We start from the raw sequence: 16,796 nt of genomic DNA on the forward strand, positions 1-16,796 counted from the left end.
AGCCCGAGAATGTTGTATTATCATCCTCTGACTCAGAGGGCTCCATTGCCAAAGCCCCAATGAGACCAGAGTGCTGCCACACCCACCCACCCACCAACGCTGCTCCATTGAAATAAAAGACTATTGCATTGGGCTGGGTCCATTTAACTGAAAAGGCATTTTCCACTGCAGGCAGGGCTAGCAGTTGGGATGCTGCTGCTGCTATTACAGGGCTCATTCTCCATTTCTTTGCCTGCTGAAGCTTTGCAGTCTGTTTGTGTTCAGCCTGAACCTGCCCAAAATCTTGCCACAGAGCAAGACAGATCTCTGATTCATACAAAACAAGAAGTTTGGGATTCCGTGGAGGTGGAACTAAATGGTTTAGCATTTGGTCCATTGGGAATAGTTTTCAAATTGCTAACTTTTTTTTTATGCAGCAGTGAAATTGCTCCATAGCATCGTTTTGGGGTGGGGTGGGAGGGGGGGTGCAATCCTAAACTCGGTTGGACTTAGTGGAATGTATTTCTGATTAAGCATGCATAAGATTGCTGTTAATCTGATAATTAAATTCTTCTAATGTAAGGTGCAGCTGAGTAATTTCCACCACAATGAGCAAAGTGATTAATATGTTTTAATATTGCTCCTTTTTCCCCCCAGATGTGAAAGGACCACCAACCCACAGGCTGTCTTGTGGCCAGTCCCCTGATTCGGAAACTATAATATGGGAGACCAAGTACTCCATTCTGACCGACAGCCAACTTGTGCTGCTGAACAAGGAGAAGGAGGTGAGAGAAAAACTATGCAAGGAGTCCTTTTGTCTTAGCAGTATTGGACCACAATAGCACTTGAATAGCTTCTGTTTGTCTTGCATGTGTAATGAGAAAAGCCTTTTATTCTCATGAATGGAAATAATCAGCCTTCAGGAGGCTTTGTAAATAGCTTTGGAAACTTCCCCTTTTTCCTACAACTTAATGCAGGGTTGCTCAAACTTTTTGCACTCTGGCCCCTTCTAAACTTACAGGTACCTCCTGAGTAGAGTTCCTTGATCACCAGCAGGATCACTCTCACGGCAGGCTACACAAGGATACAGAATCCTTGTGTAAGCGGTACTGCTGTGCAAGGATATTTGGACTGGGCAGAAGGAGAAAACTGTCCATATGGTTTCTGCCTCTCTGCGGTGTCTGTATTTAGCATAATGGTTTTGGATGGCTGCACCTGCAGTTCCCCATAACATCACACTCTCCGCTTCCCTGATTCATCCTGAGGATTGCCCCCCATTTACAAAATCTCAAATTTAAGGGCTAAACATTGCAATTCAAGAAGTAAAAAGATGTGTTTTTTTAGCGGGCTCAGAGACTGCATTTGATCCTTTATTATGTTATGGTCTAATTAAGCACTTTCCCATCTTTGTTTGCTTTAAGAATGCTTTGCACACTGAGTGTTCAGCAGATAATTTTGGGTCATGTTCTCGGCTGCATTTGGCCTAACAGTGGACATCTGTTGGACTTCACTGCTGCAGATCCCACTACTTGGGAGTTCAGCTCCAATACAGTCTTGGCTGGAAGGCCCATTTAGCCTATGTTACAAACAGAGCTAAAGCCATCTCATTTTCGATTCTGCGATACTTTTTCTCCGAGGGGGCCCTGCATATTCCATCAGCACTGAAAGGGTTCAAGGCCAAGGTGGTTCCGACAATTGCTTACGTGATTTCAGTCTGGGGGACTTTTGTTAAATTACCCGAATTAGAAGTAATACAAAATCTATTTCTAAGGAGATTACTGAAATTACCCAACTGTGTAAGCAATACAGCGATAAGAATGGAACTTAATATCACATCCCTTGAAAATGCCCTTTGGAAACATATACTCTGCCACTGGGTATCGCTCTGGCATAATCTCTCAAATCTGTATTTGATACAGTGTATGTGGAGGGATGATTTCCAAAGCCCATGGGTTAAGACACTGCAACTGAGAATTATGGCTATGGGACTCTCCCCATCAAATCTACTGGAGCAGGATCTAGCTTCAGCCAAAAGAACAGTAATTTATAAACTAGATGAGATAGATTTGCAGCAGAAGATGGCACTGGGTAATGGCACTTGCTCCCCCTTAAACCTTGGCTTATTACCCTTGCAAAAACTCCCCCAGTACTTGGATTCTCTTTCAGCAGCAGCCCACAGATATGCCTTTATAAAGGCAAGATTCAACGTCTTCCCTTCCAATGTAATGGAAAATAGAATCTCTAATGGACAGATATCTCTTTTATGGGATTGTAACTGTGGATCACCTGAATCGCTGCACCACATACTCCTTAGCTGTCCTCATTATTCCTCGCTCAGGAGTAAGTTTCTTGCTCCATATTTAGTGGGATGCACGGGTGATGCCAAAGAAACCAAACTGAGATTTCTACTGAACGACGAAGATCCATCTAGATCACGCACCGTTGCCAAATACTTGAACAGAGTCTTAGCTCTAAAGAAGAAAAAAGGGATCTGATACGGTCAGGAGAACCCCGCTAATCCAGGAGCCAAAATGCGAAAATAGATAGTCGGACAGTCTGTGCTTTTATTTAGTAACGAGCAGAGGGTTTCAGCCTCTGGTGAAGGTTTTAAATATTATAGGTTGTTTTGGAATTTTTTTTTATGTGTTGGGCCAATGGCCGTAAATAAAACTTACTTACTTCACTGCTGTCATGCATGAACTGTTGGTACCTAAAATGTTTCCTGGACTTTTCAGTTTGCAGGGGTAGATGGGTAATCATGTACAAACCCTTTTTAGAGGAAATTATCTGATATTATAGAATATTCTTATCAAGCAACCACAATGTTCTTCAGACAATAATTTTGAAATTCTTAGCTGTGGCTTAGCTGAGTCGTTTGTGTTGCTTAAAAGGTCCCAAGTTTTAAACTAGAGGATCATGTAGAATTGTATGGGAAATATTTGAATGGCTGTCCATGTTGTTTGGAAACTATAGCCTTCAGAACTGGTTTGTCAGTTGATCAGCTATTTATTGTCAAGGCAAAATTTGCAAGGGGCTTCAAAACTTTCCTATTTTGAGTTACATCATATTATCATTGACACAGATGCAAAATAAGAACAGAAAGTCTGGCAAAATCCAGAAAAGCGTAAAAAGAAAAGAAAGAGATGGTGGAGGTTTTCTTTCTGACTCTCGTTTACAGGGGCATGGCTGCTTTTCAAAAAGAATATCATTACATTTTCACTTAAAATACACCAAGAAAAAAATGTCCACAAGAGTTGTTGCCTTAAGGGAATAAGAGAAAAGATTCAACTTGAAAAACATTTTGAACTTCATTCAGAAAGAATAGGTTTATGTCATGTCTGGTTTCTTTCTTTCTTTCTTTTTTTAAAGCACTATGAGCTGCTTGACCTGGGACTCAGTTATACAGCTGCAAATAAAACACTTTAAGTGCGTTTAAAGTGCAATATACAATGTGACTCTAGATGGTGATGGTGAGCCTTATGGAAAATTCAATGCATTAAAAAAAAAAACATTTTCAGAACATTTTTTATATGTTTGTAGATTCCACCCTGGTTCCAAATAGAGAGGGGGGGGGGGAAACATTACAGTATTGTATTGAAACATGGAAGGTGTATGTTCTTTAATGTCTAAGCAATTCAAGGAGATGCGTCATTGAATGAAAACAGTACATTTCATCAAATCTAGTTCCAAGCCAATTTGAAACACCTGCTTCCAGTTTTTAGTTTCGTCCAGCAATACATTTTCCTTGTTGTTGGGGTTCACTGGGTGTCTGCATCCCTACAGGTGACAGGATCATGGCAACCAACCCTTGGAATCAAGCTGTCCATCAGGCGGGGCTAAGTTGAGCAAAGTGGGTTCCCTAGTGTACAGGTGGTTGCGGCCAGTGGCATATCCTTGGGCTCCTTTGTGGGAAAGAAGAGTGGTATATTAATCAAATGACTAAGCAGCATAAGTTGGACATCACCCCAATGCCATGTTGATATTACGACAGGCAGGGGCGTCGCTGGGGAGGGGCGGTGGGGGCGGTACGCCCCCAGTGACAGGGTGAAAAGCGACGGGTGGGGGTGACAAGCGGTGGCCCCTCCCGCCACTCCCATGCGCTGCCGCTCCCTCCCTCACCCAGCAGCACATGGAAGGGGTGCTTTCCGCCGCTTTTTTTCGGCGGGGGGGGGGGTCGACCAGCGAGGGAGGGTGTCACGCTTGTCACCCCTCCTCGCTAATCGACCCCCCCCGCCGAAAAAACCCGCGGGGGGGGGCGGGGAAAGGAAGCAGAGCCGGGGCTTGAATGCAGAGCGCCGGCTCTGCTTCTTTTTTCCCCTTTCCGCCGCTTTTTTCGGCGGGGGGGGGGATCGACTAGCGAGGGAGGGTGTCACGCTTGTCACCCCTCCTCGCTAATCGACCCCCCCGCCGAAAAAACCCGCGGGGGGCGGGGAAAGGAAGCAGAGCCGGGGCTTGAATGCAGAGCGCCGGCTCTGCTTCTTTTTTCCCCTTTCCGCCGCTTTTTTTTGGCGGGGGGGGGGTCGACTAGTGAGGGAGGGTGTCACGCTTGTCACCCCTCCTCGCTAATCGACCCCCCCCCCGCCGAAAAAAACCCACGGGGGGGGGCGGGGAAAGGAAGCAGAGCTGGGGCTTGAATGCAGAGCGCCGGCTCTGCTTCTTTTTTCCCCTTTCCGCCGCTTTTTTCGGCGGGGGGGGGGTCGACTAGCGAGGAGGGTGTCACGCTTGTCACGCCCTCCTCGCTGGCCACCACCCACCGCCGAAAAAAAGCCTCGGAAAGGGGGAAATTCCCCCTTTCTGCACCCACGTGCGTCGTGACGTCATGATGACGTCACAACGCATGCGTCGTGCCCCTCCCCCAGGGGGGTTCCTCTGCGCTGCCGCCGCCCCCAGCAGCACAGAGGCTAGCAACGCCACTGACGACAGGCGAGCCTTTCAAAGAGGGAGTTGAGATGGATGGGAGCAGGCAGAGCTGATGATTACTATTGTAGTACAAAGCACTTTAAACATGGAGAAACTTTTATTTAAATCCATTCTTTTGTTTCACCAGAATTCTGTTCCTCCTCTTTTGCTCTCAAAGCTACAGGCAATGTGCATGTTTTTATAGCTGTGTAAAACGGCCTCGATTCACATTCCCTTTCATGTAAGTTTTGCCTCTAATGTCCAGTGGTTGTCCTGTGCACGTTGCTGTTTCCTTGCGTTTATGGGTGTTTGAAAAATCTGTACAGCAACATTAAAATGGATTCTTTTCACGTCTATCAATATTTATGAATAAAGGCGAGCTGAATGGCTCTAGTGCATTTCAGCAGATGAAAAGAAGTTGAGCTTGATGGCTGAATGTTTTTGCATGTTGTTAGATGGGTCAGTGCTTCAAGAGCTGTTTGTAGTCCTCTTTGGGGTTATCTGCAGAGGTTAACTATATACTTTGTGACAGCTGTTGGCTAATTCTACAGTTGGGATGAGGTGTTACTGACACAGATTGCTCAGAGCAGTTGCAAATGCTGTTACTTTAAATTATAAATCTATTGTATGTGCAGGAAGGAGAGGGAGAAGACAGTATTATGGTGATTTGATCCGCAGGGGTTCACCGGGTGCATTATTCATAGGTGTTAAAGAACCTACATCTAAGCAAGTGCTTATAGCATTTTAACATCATCATGATTTCAGGGTGTTACATTCTTTCAGAGGATCATTGGCCTTCTTCATCCACTGCAGCAAAAAACAACAAAGTCTCACTTTGCATGAAATGCTAAGCTAAACCAACCACAACTTAGTGCAAACAAGCAAAAGTGTGGACTTCCAGAGAGGAGATTGTGGCCAGTTAGTTCCATCTCCCTGGAAAATACCCTGTTGTTGGGAAAGATTAAGGGCACAAGGAGAAGGGGACGACAGAAGATGAGATGGTTAGACAATATTCTCGAAACTACCTACATGAATTTGATGGAACTGCGGGAGGCAGTGGAAGACAGGAGTGCCTGGCGTGCTCTGGTCCATGGGGTCACGAAGAGTCGGACATGACTAAACAACAACAACAACAACACCCATAGTTTGGCTTAGTGTGTCGTCTGAACCCAGGCTCCTGATTTAGCTCTCTCCAGACAAACCACAAACTGTTAACCATAGAGCAAACCTTGCTTGTGAGTTGTCTGGGGAGAGCCAAATCACAAGTCCAGGTGCAGATGACACACTGGAGAGCCAGTGTGGTGTAGTGGTTAAGAGTGGTAGACTCGTAATCTGGTGAACTGGGTTCACTTCCCCAGAGAAGAGGGGAAATAAGCACCTTTCTAGCCATATGCTCGGCATTTCCACAGCCACCTTGTGCTACAGTTACAAGGAAGGACACCCACATGTAAAATGTGGGGCATCCTGATAAGGATCTGGCCCATGGAGCCAGAAAGCTTCCCCACCCATGACTTAAAGTATTCAACTGAAGAAAATGCTGTGTTGCCCTTGCTTTCATGGCAGTTCACCTAAAAATGCAAGCAACCCCCCACCCCCCATACTTAGTCTGGATTTTTAGGTCATTTGGTCAATCTAGTAATTACCATACACGACTGCAGGTGAGTTGAGAGACTCATAATTTTTAATTACACAGTCTCGTGCTGGAAGATAACCGCAGGACTTGTGTAGCACAATGGCTGAGAGTCTAAGCCAGGCTTCCTCAACCGTGGCCCTCCAGATGTTTTGGGACTACAATTCCCATCATCCCTGACCACTGGTCCTGCTAGCTAGGGATCATGGGAGTTGTAGGCCAAAAACATCTGGAGGGCCGAGGATGAGGTAGCCTGGTCTAAGCTCTCAAGAGCTGTGGTCTCCCTGGGCTGCCTTAGACAAGCTAACTCTCCCTCAGACCCACTCGCTCTATAATGTGATAAATGTGTAAACCACTTTTGCGTATTCAGTAGTAGTATATAAATGTTAAGGCATTGATTTGCCACTACTGAATATTTTTTGGTCTGCCTTTCAGGCATAGGTAAATGTTATGGGTTGGCATAAGCATGCACATTTTGAACCCACCCACACAGTTTACGGTAGTTCACGGTGATTTCTCACATCACATTTTAAACATGAATACAACAAAATAATCTTCTCTCTTAACATAGTAGAGATGAGATATGATTATGTTCAGTGTGATGTCTTGTGTTCTATATAACAAAAAGGAATCAGAGAAAGTTGCTTAACCACAGAGATGTTCATCCTTCCCACATGCAGGAGAGGGGGAAAGCGCATTTTTTAAGTGGGCAGAATAGTGAATATAATAACATTCAAAACAATTACTGGGAACTTGAGTGATATAACTGGGTGTTTGTTTCAGCTGCTCTGCCAGAATGATGTGAATAGTATCGGTCCTTTTTGTTGGAAGTGCTAGAATGTGATAGGTAATTATCAGCTGAAGACTTTGCTAAAGGTAAAGGTAAAAGGACCCCTGACCATTAGGTCCAGTCGCAGACGACTCTGGGGTTGCAGCGCTCGTCTTGCTTTATTGGCCGAGGGAGCCGGACTACAGCTTCCAGGTCATGTGGCCAGCATGACTACGCTGCTTCTGACGAACCAGAGCAGCGCACGGAAACGCCGTTTACCTTCCCGCTGGAGCGGTACCTATTTATCTACTTGCACTTTGATGTGCTTTCGAACTGCTAGGTTGGCAGGAGCAGGGACCGAGTAACGGGAGCTCACTCCGTTGCGGGGATTTGAACCGCTGACCTTCTGATTGGCAAGCCCTAGGCTCTGTGGTTTAACCTACAGCACCACCCGCGTCCCATGAAGACTTTGCTAGTATATGATAAATTCTTCGGATAAGAACTGAAGTTTATGGGCCTTTCCTGGCTTTTATTTTTGTGCAGCTGTTACTCAATAGTTGCATGAGATCTGAATGCCTCTTTTTGCAAGGTGGCAGTTCTGTTGCCAGGGCATTGAATTATCCCACCACTCAGACAACAATGACTTATTGTTAGGAAAATTCCCTTTCTACCAACACCCTGCTCTAGTTGTCGCTGTACAGCAAGTAAATATGGTACTTGCAATGAGTATTGGGTGTGACTGGAGCCTATTGGATAGTGTCCATTACATCGCTGTTTTTACAAGTTGTACTCCTCCCCCCTTTACATCCCTCCCATTTGGGATCCTTTAAGAAAAAATTACAAATTCTGTTCTTTAACTTACCATATTTAGAGACTAAACTTTACTGTGCCACTCAAGTGCAGTAGGGATGTCATTCTTTTTTAAATGGGGACTGTATGTTCCTCTTCAATTTTCTGCTTGGCTCTAGATCAGTCTGTTTTTTTATTTAAGTACTACAGCAGCTCAGATTTTGTTAGCCCAAAAGTGGAAGGTGAGAGGAATGGCAGCTTAAAATGATAGAATATGCAGGCCTAACCAGCAGAATGAGAGAGCAAGAAGATCAAGTATATAAAGAGGAGTGAAATTTTTGTGTGGGATTTTTGGAAAATAATTGTAAGCAACTGAAAACACTAGCAGGATTAAGGTAAATTCAACAGTATAACATACAATAAAGAGCTATAATGGGGAAACTAAATTTAATGGATTTTTTGTCAGAATATGCAGAAATTATGGGGAAATTCTAAGACTCAGGGAAGGGGAAGGAGGGAAGTCGATGAATGTGTGATTATAATGGTGGATATTCAATGATGGAAATGTATATTTGAAAATTTCAATAAAAATAGATCAGTCTGTTTGTTATGTCAGCATTCTACCCTTTCTACAAGAAGCTCAGAGCAGGAATTAAACTCATTTCACTATGAGATAGGTTTGGCTGGGAAAGACTAACTTGCCCTGAAGCTCCAGAGCAGGATCTTGAATCTCCAATCTGCCATTTCTCATCCCTGCACTCTAGCACATTATATCACACCGGCAATAAAACTAGCACTAAGTGTAGTTCTGAAGGTAAGAGCTGAATATTTCTGCCACCTAGAAAGAGTATACCACTTACGAACCAGGGAATCCTGAAAATGAGTTGATAGATGGTGCTGATAATGTTAAGGTTGCAAGTTTGATCTCCTATGGAACAACTGCATATTCATGCATTTCAGGGGATTGGACCAGATGATCCTTCTGACTCTACAATTCTATGCTTTATCTACTAAACCATGGGTAGGCAAACTAGGGGCCGGATCTGGCCCAATCGCCTTCTCGGACCGGCTTGCGCATGGTCCAGGAATCAGCATATTTTTACATGAGTAGAACGTGTCCTTTTATTTAAAATGCATCTCTGGGTTATTTGTGGGGCATAGGAATCCGTTCTTTCCCTCCCAAGAAAATGTAGTCCGCCCCCCCACAAGGTCTGAGGGACGGTGGACCGGCCCCCCCTGCTGAAAAAGTTTGCTGACCCCTTCTTCTAAACCATTTGCCGAGGATTTCTCACTTGGGGAATTACTTCTGGCACATATAGCCAAAGCAAACTTATCTGTAGATCAGAATAGCAGAAAGGCCAGTTCTCTTCTCAAAACACGTGCGGCTGTTCTATGGCCAAGTTATTCCCCTTTCCAGCCCAGTTATCCCTCTTTGTCTCCCATCAGCATGTTACAAAAAAGATCGGCCCACTCTTCTTTCGTCAGCTTCGAGGAGGTTGGCAGTTAAAAATTTAGGTCCCTAGAGAGGAATAGGTAAGAGGGGGTTATTGGTAAGCTATGAGCCATATGGGGTTCACTGGCCATCCAGTTACTATTCAGATATATAAGAGGGCGGTGGGCTCCTGCATTAAATTTTCCAGAGGGAGCATAAAGCAGGCTCTGGCCAAGCCCCAGCTTCCACCAGCCCTGCTCCATACCCTCCTTGAGTGCTTTTGCCTGGCTCAACTATGTCCTTAAACAGTGTGACAGGGGTAGGTGGGTGTTTGTGGGTTGGTGTCGGCTTTTGTGTCGGCTGGGACGTGGTTTTGCATCCTTTGCTCCACCCACTTTCCCCTCTGACCACGCCCATGTTTGGCTCAGGCTCCACCCACCACTGCCTGGTCGCCCCTTGAAGGTTCTCTGAGAAGCATTGTGGCCCTTGGGCTGAGAAAGGTTTCCCACACCGGGCATAAAGAGGTAGATGCCTCATCCATATCTATATAAATAAAAATGCAAATGTCCATTTGTTCAGTACCTCAAATCTCAGAAAGTCCTTGACCGATTGATTTGAAATTTTGACACGACGTTGCGTTCCAATCCAGGAGTGTCTTTATGTAAAAATATCACATAAATGTCACACCTGTGACAAGTAATAACTTGATTTTTGGCAAAACAGCACCATCTACTGGATGCAAAAGCAGCATACAGTAATTTCATTGGTCTTGGGCATGGGGGGCGGAGGCAGCAGTTTTGACGGAAGAGCCGTTTATGAGGGAGGAAGACCATGGAGCCTCTCCGCTGGGAGAGGAGGCAGGCGGGAGTTCAACGGGAGAAGCTGTGGGGAGGCAGGCGAAAACGGGGAAAAGGCAGAGAGGAGGCAGGCGGGAGTTCAACAGGAGAAGCAGGTGAAAAGGGAAAGGCGGAGAGGAGGCAGGCGGGAGTTCAACAGGAGAAGCTGTGGGGAGGCAGGCGAAAAGGGAAAGGCGGAGAGGAGGCAGGCGGGAGTTCAATGGGAGAAGCTGTGGGGAGGCAGGCAAAAATGGGGTCTCCTTCCAGTAGGGGGGGGACACAGAGAGGAGACAGGCGGCATTTCAAATGGAGAAGTTGTGGGGAGGCAGGCGAAAATGGGGGAAAGCCGGAGAGGAGGCAGGCGGGAGTTCAATGGGAGAAGCTGTGGGGAGGCAGGCAAAAACGGGGGAAAGGCGGAGAGGAGGCAGGCGGAAGTTCAACGGTAGAAGCTGTGGGGAGGCAGGCGAAAACGGGGGGGGGGGTCATGCCACCCTGTCTTGGGGTTACCCTAACACACTGTGGACTCTTACGACCTGGCAACCTTGGACGTTCATTCTTCGGGAGGGGATTACGCCCCCACCCCTGTGTGTGCATGGGGGGCGGAGCCAGCACTTTTGGCGGGAAAATGAAAGGAGCCGTTTCTGTGGGACAGAGAAAGGGGAGAGTTCAACGGGAGAAGCTGTAGGGAGGCAGGCGAAAATGGGGGAAAGGCGGAGAGGAGGCAGGTGGGAGTTCAATGGGAGAAGCTGTGGGGAGGCAGGCGAAAACGGGGTCTCCTTCAAGTTGGGGTGGAGACGGAGAGGAGGCAGGCGGGCGTTCAACAGGAGAAGCTGTGGGGGTGCAGACAAACTATGGGGGGGGGGAGACGGAGAGGAGCCAGGCAGAAGTTAAATGGGAGAAGCTGTGGGGAGGCAGGCGAAAACGGCGTCTCCTTTCACTACGGCGGAGGAAAGAATGAGAGGAGGGAGGCAGGAGTTCAACGGGAGAAGCTGTGGGGAGGCAGGCGATATCTCCACAGAATTACAAACGTGCACTTTCTATTTTCTATCTTCCTTTTCCATTGAACCAAATGAGCCACCTCAACGCGTGGCCGGGTACAGCCAGTAATGCTTAAAAAGAAACTTTACAAATGAAAAAGGAATCTAGCCAATGACTTCAAAAAAATATTGAGAACATACACGAATATGAGAAACTTTATACATATCTCTGGATGTGTCTGGATAGACAGATAGTATACTGAGTATACTAGCCATATCTTAAAAGGTAATTGCAGACACGGTCATGATAGTATTCAGCTGGGTAGGAAATATCAGCAAAAACTCCAAGTGCAGGGGATGAATAATTGACAGGGCCAAGTAGAATTTCTGCACTGGGCAACCAGAACCGCTTCATCAGCTGGCTTGGAGCTTCTTGGAGGATGAAGTCTCCCTTCGTGAAAACAGAAACTTAAGAGCAAGGCATGCTTGTGCTGACAATAGAGGTTTGATGAGAAGGAAGATGGGCAAGCAGGGATACTGCATAATTTAGACGTGCTACTCCTGGTTTATGACCTTGCAGATCTTGGTTTTACAAATACTTGGCCCGATGAAATTTGCTGTTCAGATCTTTCTTAGTGCATTGCGTACATGATTTGTTCCAATGCCTAAAGGAGGAAGAGTGGACATCTTTAAAAAAAAAACAAAAAAAAAACCCTCCCCGGAGTCCGTAGACACATAACTATGCTTGTAGGACTCTATGACTAAGGAACTGGAGAACAATCATGGGAGCTGGGCAGAAAGATGAGCTAAATTTCAATCTGGAAAACTGCAACTAATGTGAGAGAACATGTAACATACTAAATCCATATATGTCAACATATTGGTGGTGGTTCTGTGTCCCTGACTGAGCGTCTATCCCCATTTCCCACCCACCCAAAATTACAATATGCCTGTTGCAGTCTCTCTCTCTGCTTTCACACTAGCTCTTTGTTAGCAGAAAGTACCCTTGGGGCAATTTATAACTCTGTCACAAGAGAGACCATCCCTTGGTCAGAGAGACAAGGTCCCAGATTTCATCCTTGGCATTGGGGTGTTTTTACCCACAGGGTGGCTTATACCTGCCTATTTCATTTTTTTATATATTCAATTTGTAGCAGGAGCACAGGGAACCCTGGGGGCATTGGAGAAAGTTGGGAGAGTTTTTCAAGACACAGTTGGAAACGATAACTTGATTTATTGCACATCTGACAAAGTGAACTTTGCTCCACAAAAGTTTGTGCTGTGATAAAATGTATTAGTCTTTATGCTGCCCCAATCCCCTTTTGTTTTTGCTGCAGCAGAGAAATACAGGATTTCTTTGGGCCTTTTAATTGCATTGTTTGTGGAACTGTGAGACTTGCTTCCTTTTGCCATGCACAGTTTCAAATAAAAACTAGATTGCAGATGTGTCCAGATATTATCTAAATAGCCCTCAGTTTTGCCAACCACTGCTGTGGAATCGAGGCATTAATTCTGGGCAGGAAAAGTTCTTGATTGCTTCTAGCAATTTATGTTTGGGGGGAAAAAAGAAATTTATAACCTGCCTGTGTCTTTTTCATGTGCAGATGGCTGTCGAAGGAGGGCAGGAACAGGCATCGGAGCCTTCCAAAGGGCGTTGCCTGCGGCGCACTGTGAGTGTTCCTTCAGAGGGTCAATTTCCTGACTTTCCACCAGAGGGAGCTACTAAGCTTGGTAAGCTATATGAGTAGAACAAGCAATGTAGCTTTCTAAGCTAAATTTCTGTGAGAAACTTCATTCCATTGCACAGTACTATAAGCTTCCTGTTTGAACAGACAGCGCTGGAGGAGTGTTCCAGGGAAGACCATATAGCAATGACACTGTCAATTAATGTTGAGCAGCTCAATAATTCCAAAGTGTTCGTATTTATCTGAATCAACGAAGTTTCTCTTACGTTATGCAGCGCCGGCACAACCGTTTGCTCCCGAAGCTGCTGAAGAATCCTGGAATTTAAAACTGTTTAACCCAATAGCATGGTATCTTCTATGGACAGTTTAAAGCGACTCCAACTACTTGTGTGAGCGGCCTAGTTTTGTTTTCATTTTTATTTCTGCCCTTGGCGCTTGCAAGCAATAAACCGAAACCGGTGCTTTGTTCTGAGATTTTCACTGTTTTGTCATAGCGCCCCCACTCAGTTTAACATAAAAAAGTTTTAATAAGAGTTTTTGGAAACGAGTTTATGATAAAATCATACTTTTTTCTGCAGAGGAGGGGGGGCTCTCCCCCTTGAGAAGCAGTGAAGGGAATGGGGAGAGCTAAGAAGCAAGAGCTTGGTGTGGCCAGAAGTCCCCAGGGCTTGTCTCATCGCAAGAGTCTCATTCTCTCTGTCTTTGACTAGGGAGTTGGTGTCTTAAGTACCAGAGCTCTGGCTTCAAGCACCATATATAAACCCTGTTTTATCATTGGCGAGCCAAACTTGACTGACTTGTTCATTCCCATGCCTGACTTGTTCATTCTCATGCCTGTGTTCATTCGTTGCCTACAGACAAGGGCCGAATGGAACACAGTGGTGGAGGACGGCAGTTGCATTTGTTCGTTCCCATGTTTGTCCCATTTATGTACAGAGTGAGCAGACCTCTGTTTTTTAGCAGCACATTATGTGCCTGGGTGAGGGGAGATGTATCCCGGAAGCTTGCCCTGAAAGACAAGGTAGTCACTTGTTAAATAAATAAAGGTACAAACCTGGCCCCTCCTGTGCCTTACCTTGCCACACTCTATTGCTTTGGGTGCTTTTCTCCTCAGTGATACACTTGTCCAAAGCAAGACATAAGCTGGGCTGGCATGAGAAATACCCGGATATAATGGCAGAGGGGGGCACACTTTTTGAGTTTAAATATCAGATGCCACCACTGGCTGTGTCAACAGGACAGGGACAAAGGCATTGTCCATGGTGTCTTGTTTGGCGGCCCTTGGAGGCTGGTCACCTAAGGGAGGCCTCTCACCTGTTAGCTGACAGATACCGGTGTATATATGCCATACCTGTATGGTCTGCCTCTGGCTTCTCACACAAGGACTCTTTGTTGCTCTTTCTGAGTGTACTTTGCTGAAATGACATCACTGAGTGACTCACTTGAAAAGAGCTCAAATATATATATTTAAAGGACACTCTGATCTTTTGGCATCAGCATAGATATTAGTGACTTCCTGTTGATGGGAAGAATGCATAAGAGGTTGTTTGTCAGTTTTGCTCTTCCATCTTTAATCAGCAAATTATGTGGCTAACAATCTGTACTTGTAGCTTAGTGATTAGCATTTTGCAATTACAGTCATCATGACACTATTTCTGAAGCACCTGCATTGTGTTTCTCGACAAGGTACTGATCTCGGAGCATTTCCAGAGATGTAAGTAGGTATTGTTAGGAGAAAGAAATGCTGTATTGGCTTTCAAAGAAGATGGGAAATGACAAGAGGCACAGCAAGGCACCTTAACAAACAAGACACATTGCTAAACTGGCAAATGAAATTAGGATTCAAGGGCATTTGATTGTACCTCTTCTACCTCACAAATTAGTTGACTGAAAGGGTGGGCAGCCATTGTTCTCAGTGAATTGTACCCAAAGCATACCGGGAGACATTTATATTTCTATAGCCCGTGGATTCCAAGGGCAATGTAACCCGCCTGGAGACTGAATGCCGTCCTAAGAACTTTAACCTCCTTGCCCATTGTGTTAATGTGTGCAACCAAAGTGGTGTAAAGCCTGCTGGCATGACAGGATAGTCCCTATTTTCTGCAGCATATTTCATATGGAGTATATTGGAGCTCTCCAATTTTTTTTGAAATTTGGAGGGGGGGAGACCTATTGTGGACACCACCACAAAATGACCACCGTGGGATTGTGTCTTAATGAAAAAGAACTGTAACTAGCTCAAGAACTTGAGTATAACGTGGATGTGGGGATCTGAGCACAAAACACTCTTTTAATCCCATATTTTTCTACCTCAAACTGTAGTTCCATTTCAAAGAATGCAAATATTGCCCAAGAAAATGAATGGAAAGGCACCCAGTTCTGCTCAATTCCTATGGCTCTGGCTTCTCCCTTTCCTGTTCTCCCTTCTGTGTTTTCCTTTTAGCCCTACCACTAGCCCTATTTTCTGCCCTCCTCCCGTAGTTCTGGCTTCTTCTACTGTTCCGGACTCCACTTCCATGAGTTGTCTTTTCAACCCCCATCCTCCCACTCTTCTGCATTTCCTGTACAGTCATACCTCGGGTTACGGCCGCTTCAGGTTGTGTTTTTTCAGGTTAAGAATGTGGCAAACCCGGAAGATCTGCGCGCTTCGCACATGCGCAAAATCACCGCTCTGGTGCGGACTTTTCGGGGTTCGAATGGCACCCCGGAACAGCTCGTGTTTGCAACCAGAGGTACCACTGAATTAACACAGTTTAACCACCACCCATCTTTCTTCCTTTTTTCCAACCAATCCTAAAGCCTGCTGCCATCAAATCAGAATGGAAGTAGACATGTGAAACAGAGGGTCTATGAAGGACCTACAAGGGGCTGGAGGAACTGCTCTGGGAGGCCATTTTAATGGGGCGGGTTTTTTTTCTAATTTGGTGCAGAGGAGAGCAAATAGCCCTTTAGCAGAGCACCAGGGCAGCCCTTTAGCAGATGCACTGCATTGAGAACCCAGGACTATACAATGCATTGCAGGGCAACTAATACAGTGGTACCTCAGTTTACGAACTTAATCCATTCCTGAAGTCCATTCTTAAACCGAATCCGTTCTTAAACCGAGGCACGCTTTCCCTAATGAGGCTTCCCGCCGCCAGTGCCCTTCCACCATTCGGATTCCGTTCTTAGACTAAGCTAAAGTTCGCAAACCGAGACACTGCTTCCGGTTTTGCGGAGTTCGTAAACCGAATCGTTCATAAACAGGGCTGTTCTTAAACTGAGGTACCACTGTATATCAGATATTTTAAAGGGAATAGATTTTGCAGGCAGCACTGCGACAGTGCAAGGATGGAAAGAACAGAACACATCTCTGGAAAATAAAAGATTGTGAACGATGGCCAAAATATATAGCTTTGAATTATGCTCACTCTTTTTCCGTTAGTTTAGGATTGCTTATTTGGAAGAATCTCCTTGTTTGAAGGGCATGCTTCACAGTGAGCTGAATACTTAAGTGTCCCCCTTAAAAATGACAATAGGAGCCAATCCCAGGGAAGGAGAGCATTGGAGCTGGACGTGACTGAAGCGAAAAGGAGAAACAGATGGCAGCCAGCAGCATGTGCTAACAGCAACAGCTGCACCCAAAATAGCTTTGGAATGGACACCAAATGCTGAAAGCACAAGAGGATAGACAAAATTGCTAGGATAGAAACCGTAATGCAAAATTCCCACTGCCACCTCTGTATGTGTGCACACACAATTGATATAATTGTCTTACTATATTTTTTTGAAGGGTGGTGTCTGAACTTACTGCTTAGGGA

General features: G+C 45.5%; 1 protein-coding gene across 5 annotated transcripts in view; it reads left to right on the plus strand.

The window, feature by feature from the left end:
* Positions 1 to 16,796, plus strand: part of RASAL2 (RAS protein activator like 2) — a 241,206-nt gene that overhangs the window by 113,297 nt on the left and 111,113 nt on the right. For all 5 annotated transcript variants that reach the window (XM_033151272.1, XM_033151267.1, XM_033151268.1 and 2 more), the window contains exons 2-3: positions 637 to 764; positions 12,916 to 13,042. In XM_033151272.1, the coding sequence (XP_033007163.1) occupies positions 637 to 764; positions 12,916 to 13,042 (255 nt within the window). The remainder of the gene's footprint in view (positions 1 to 636; positions 765 to 12,915; positions 13,043 to 16,796) is intronic.

The sequence above is a fragment of the Lacerta agilis genome, chromosome 6 (genome assembly GCF_009819535.1).
Source record: "Lacerta agilis isolate rLacAgi1 chromosome 6, rLacAgi1.pri, whole genome shotgun sequence".
In the NCBI taxonomy this organism is placed as follows: domain Eukaryota; kingdom Metazoa; phylum Chordata; class Lepidosauria; order Squamata; family Lacertidae; genus Lacerta; species Lacerta agilis.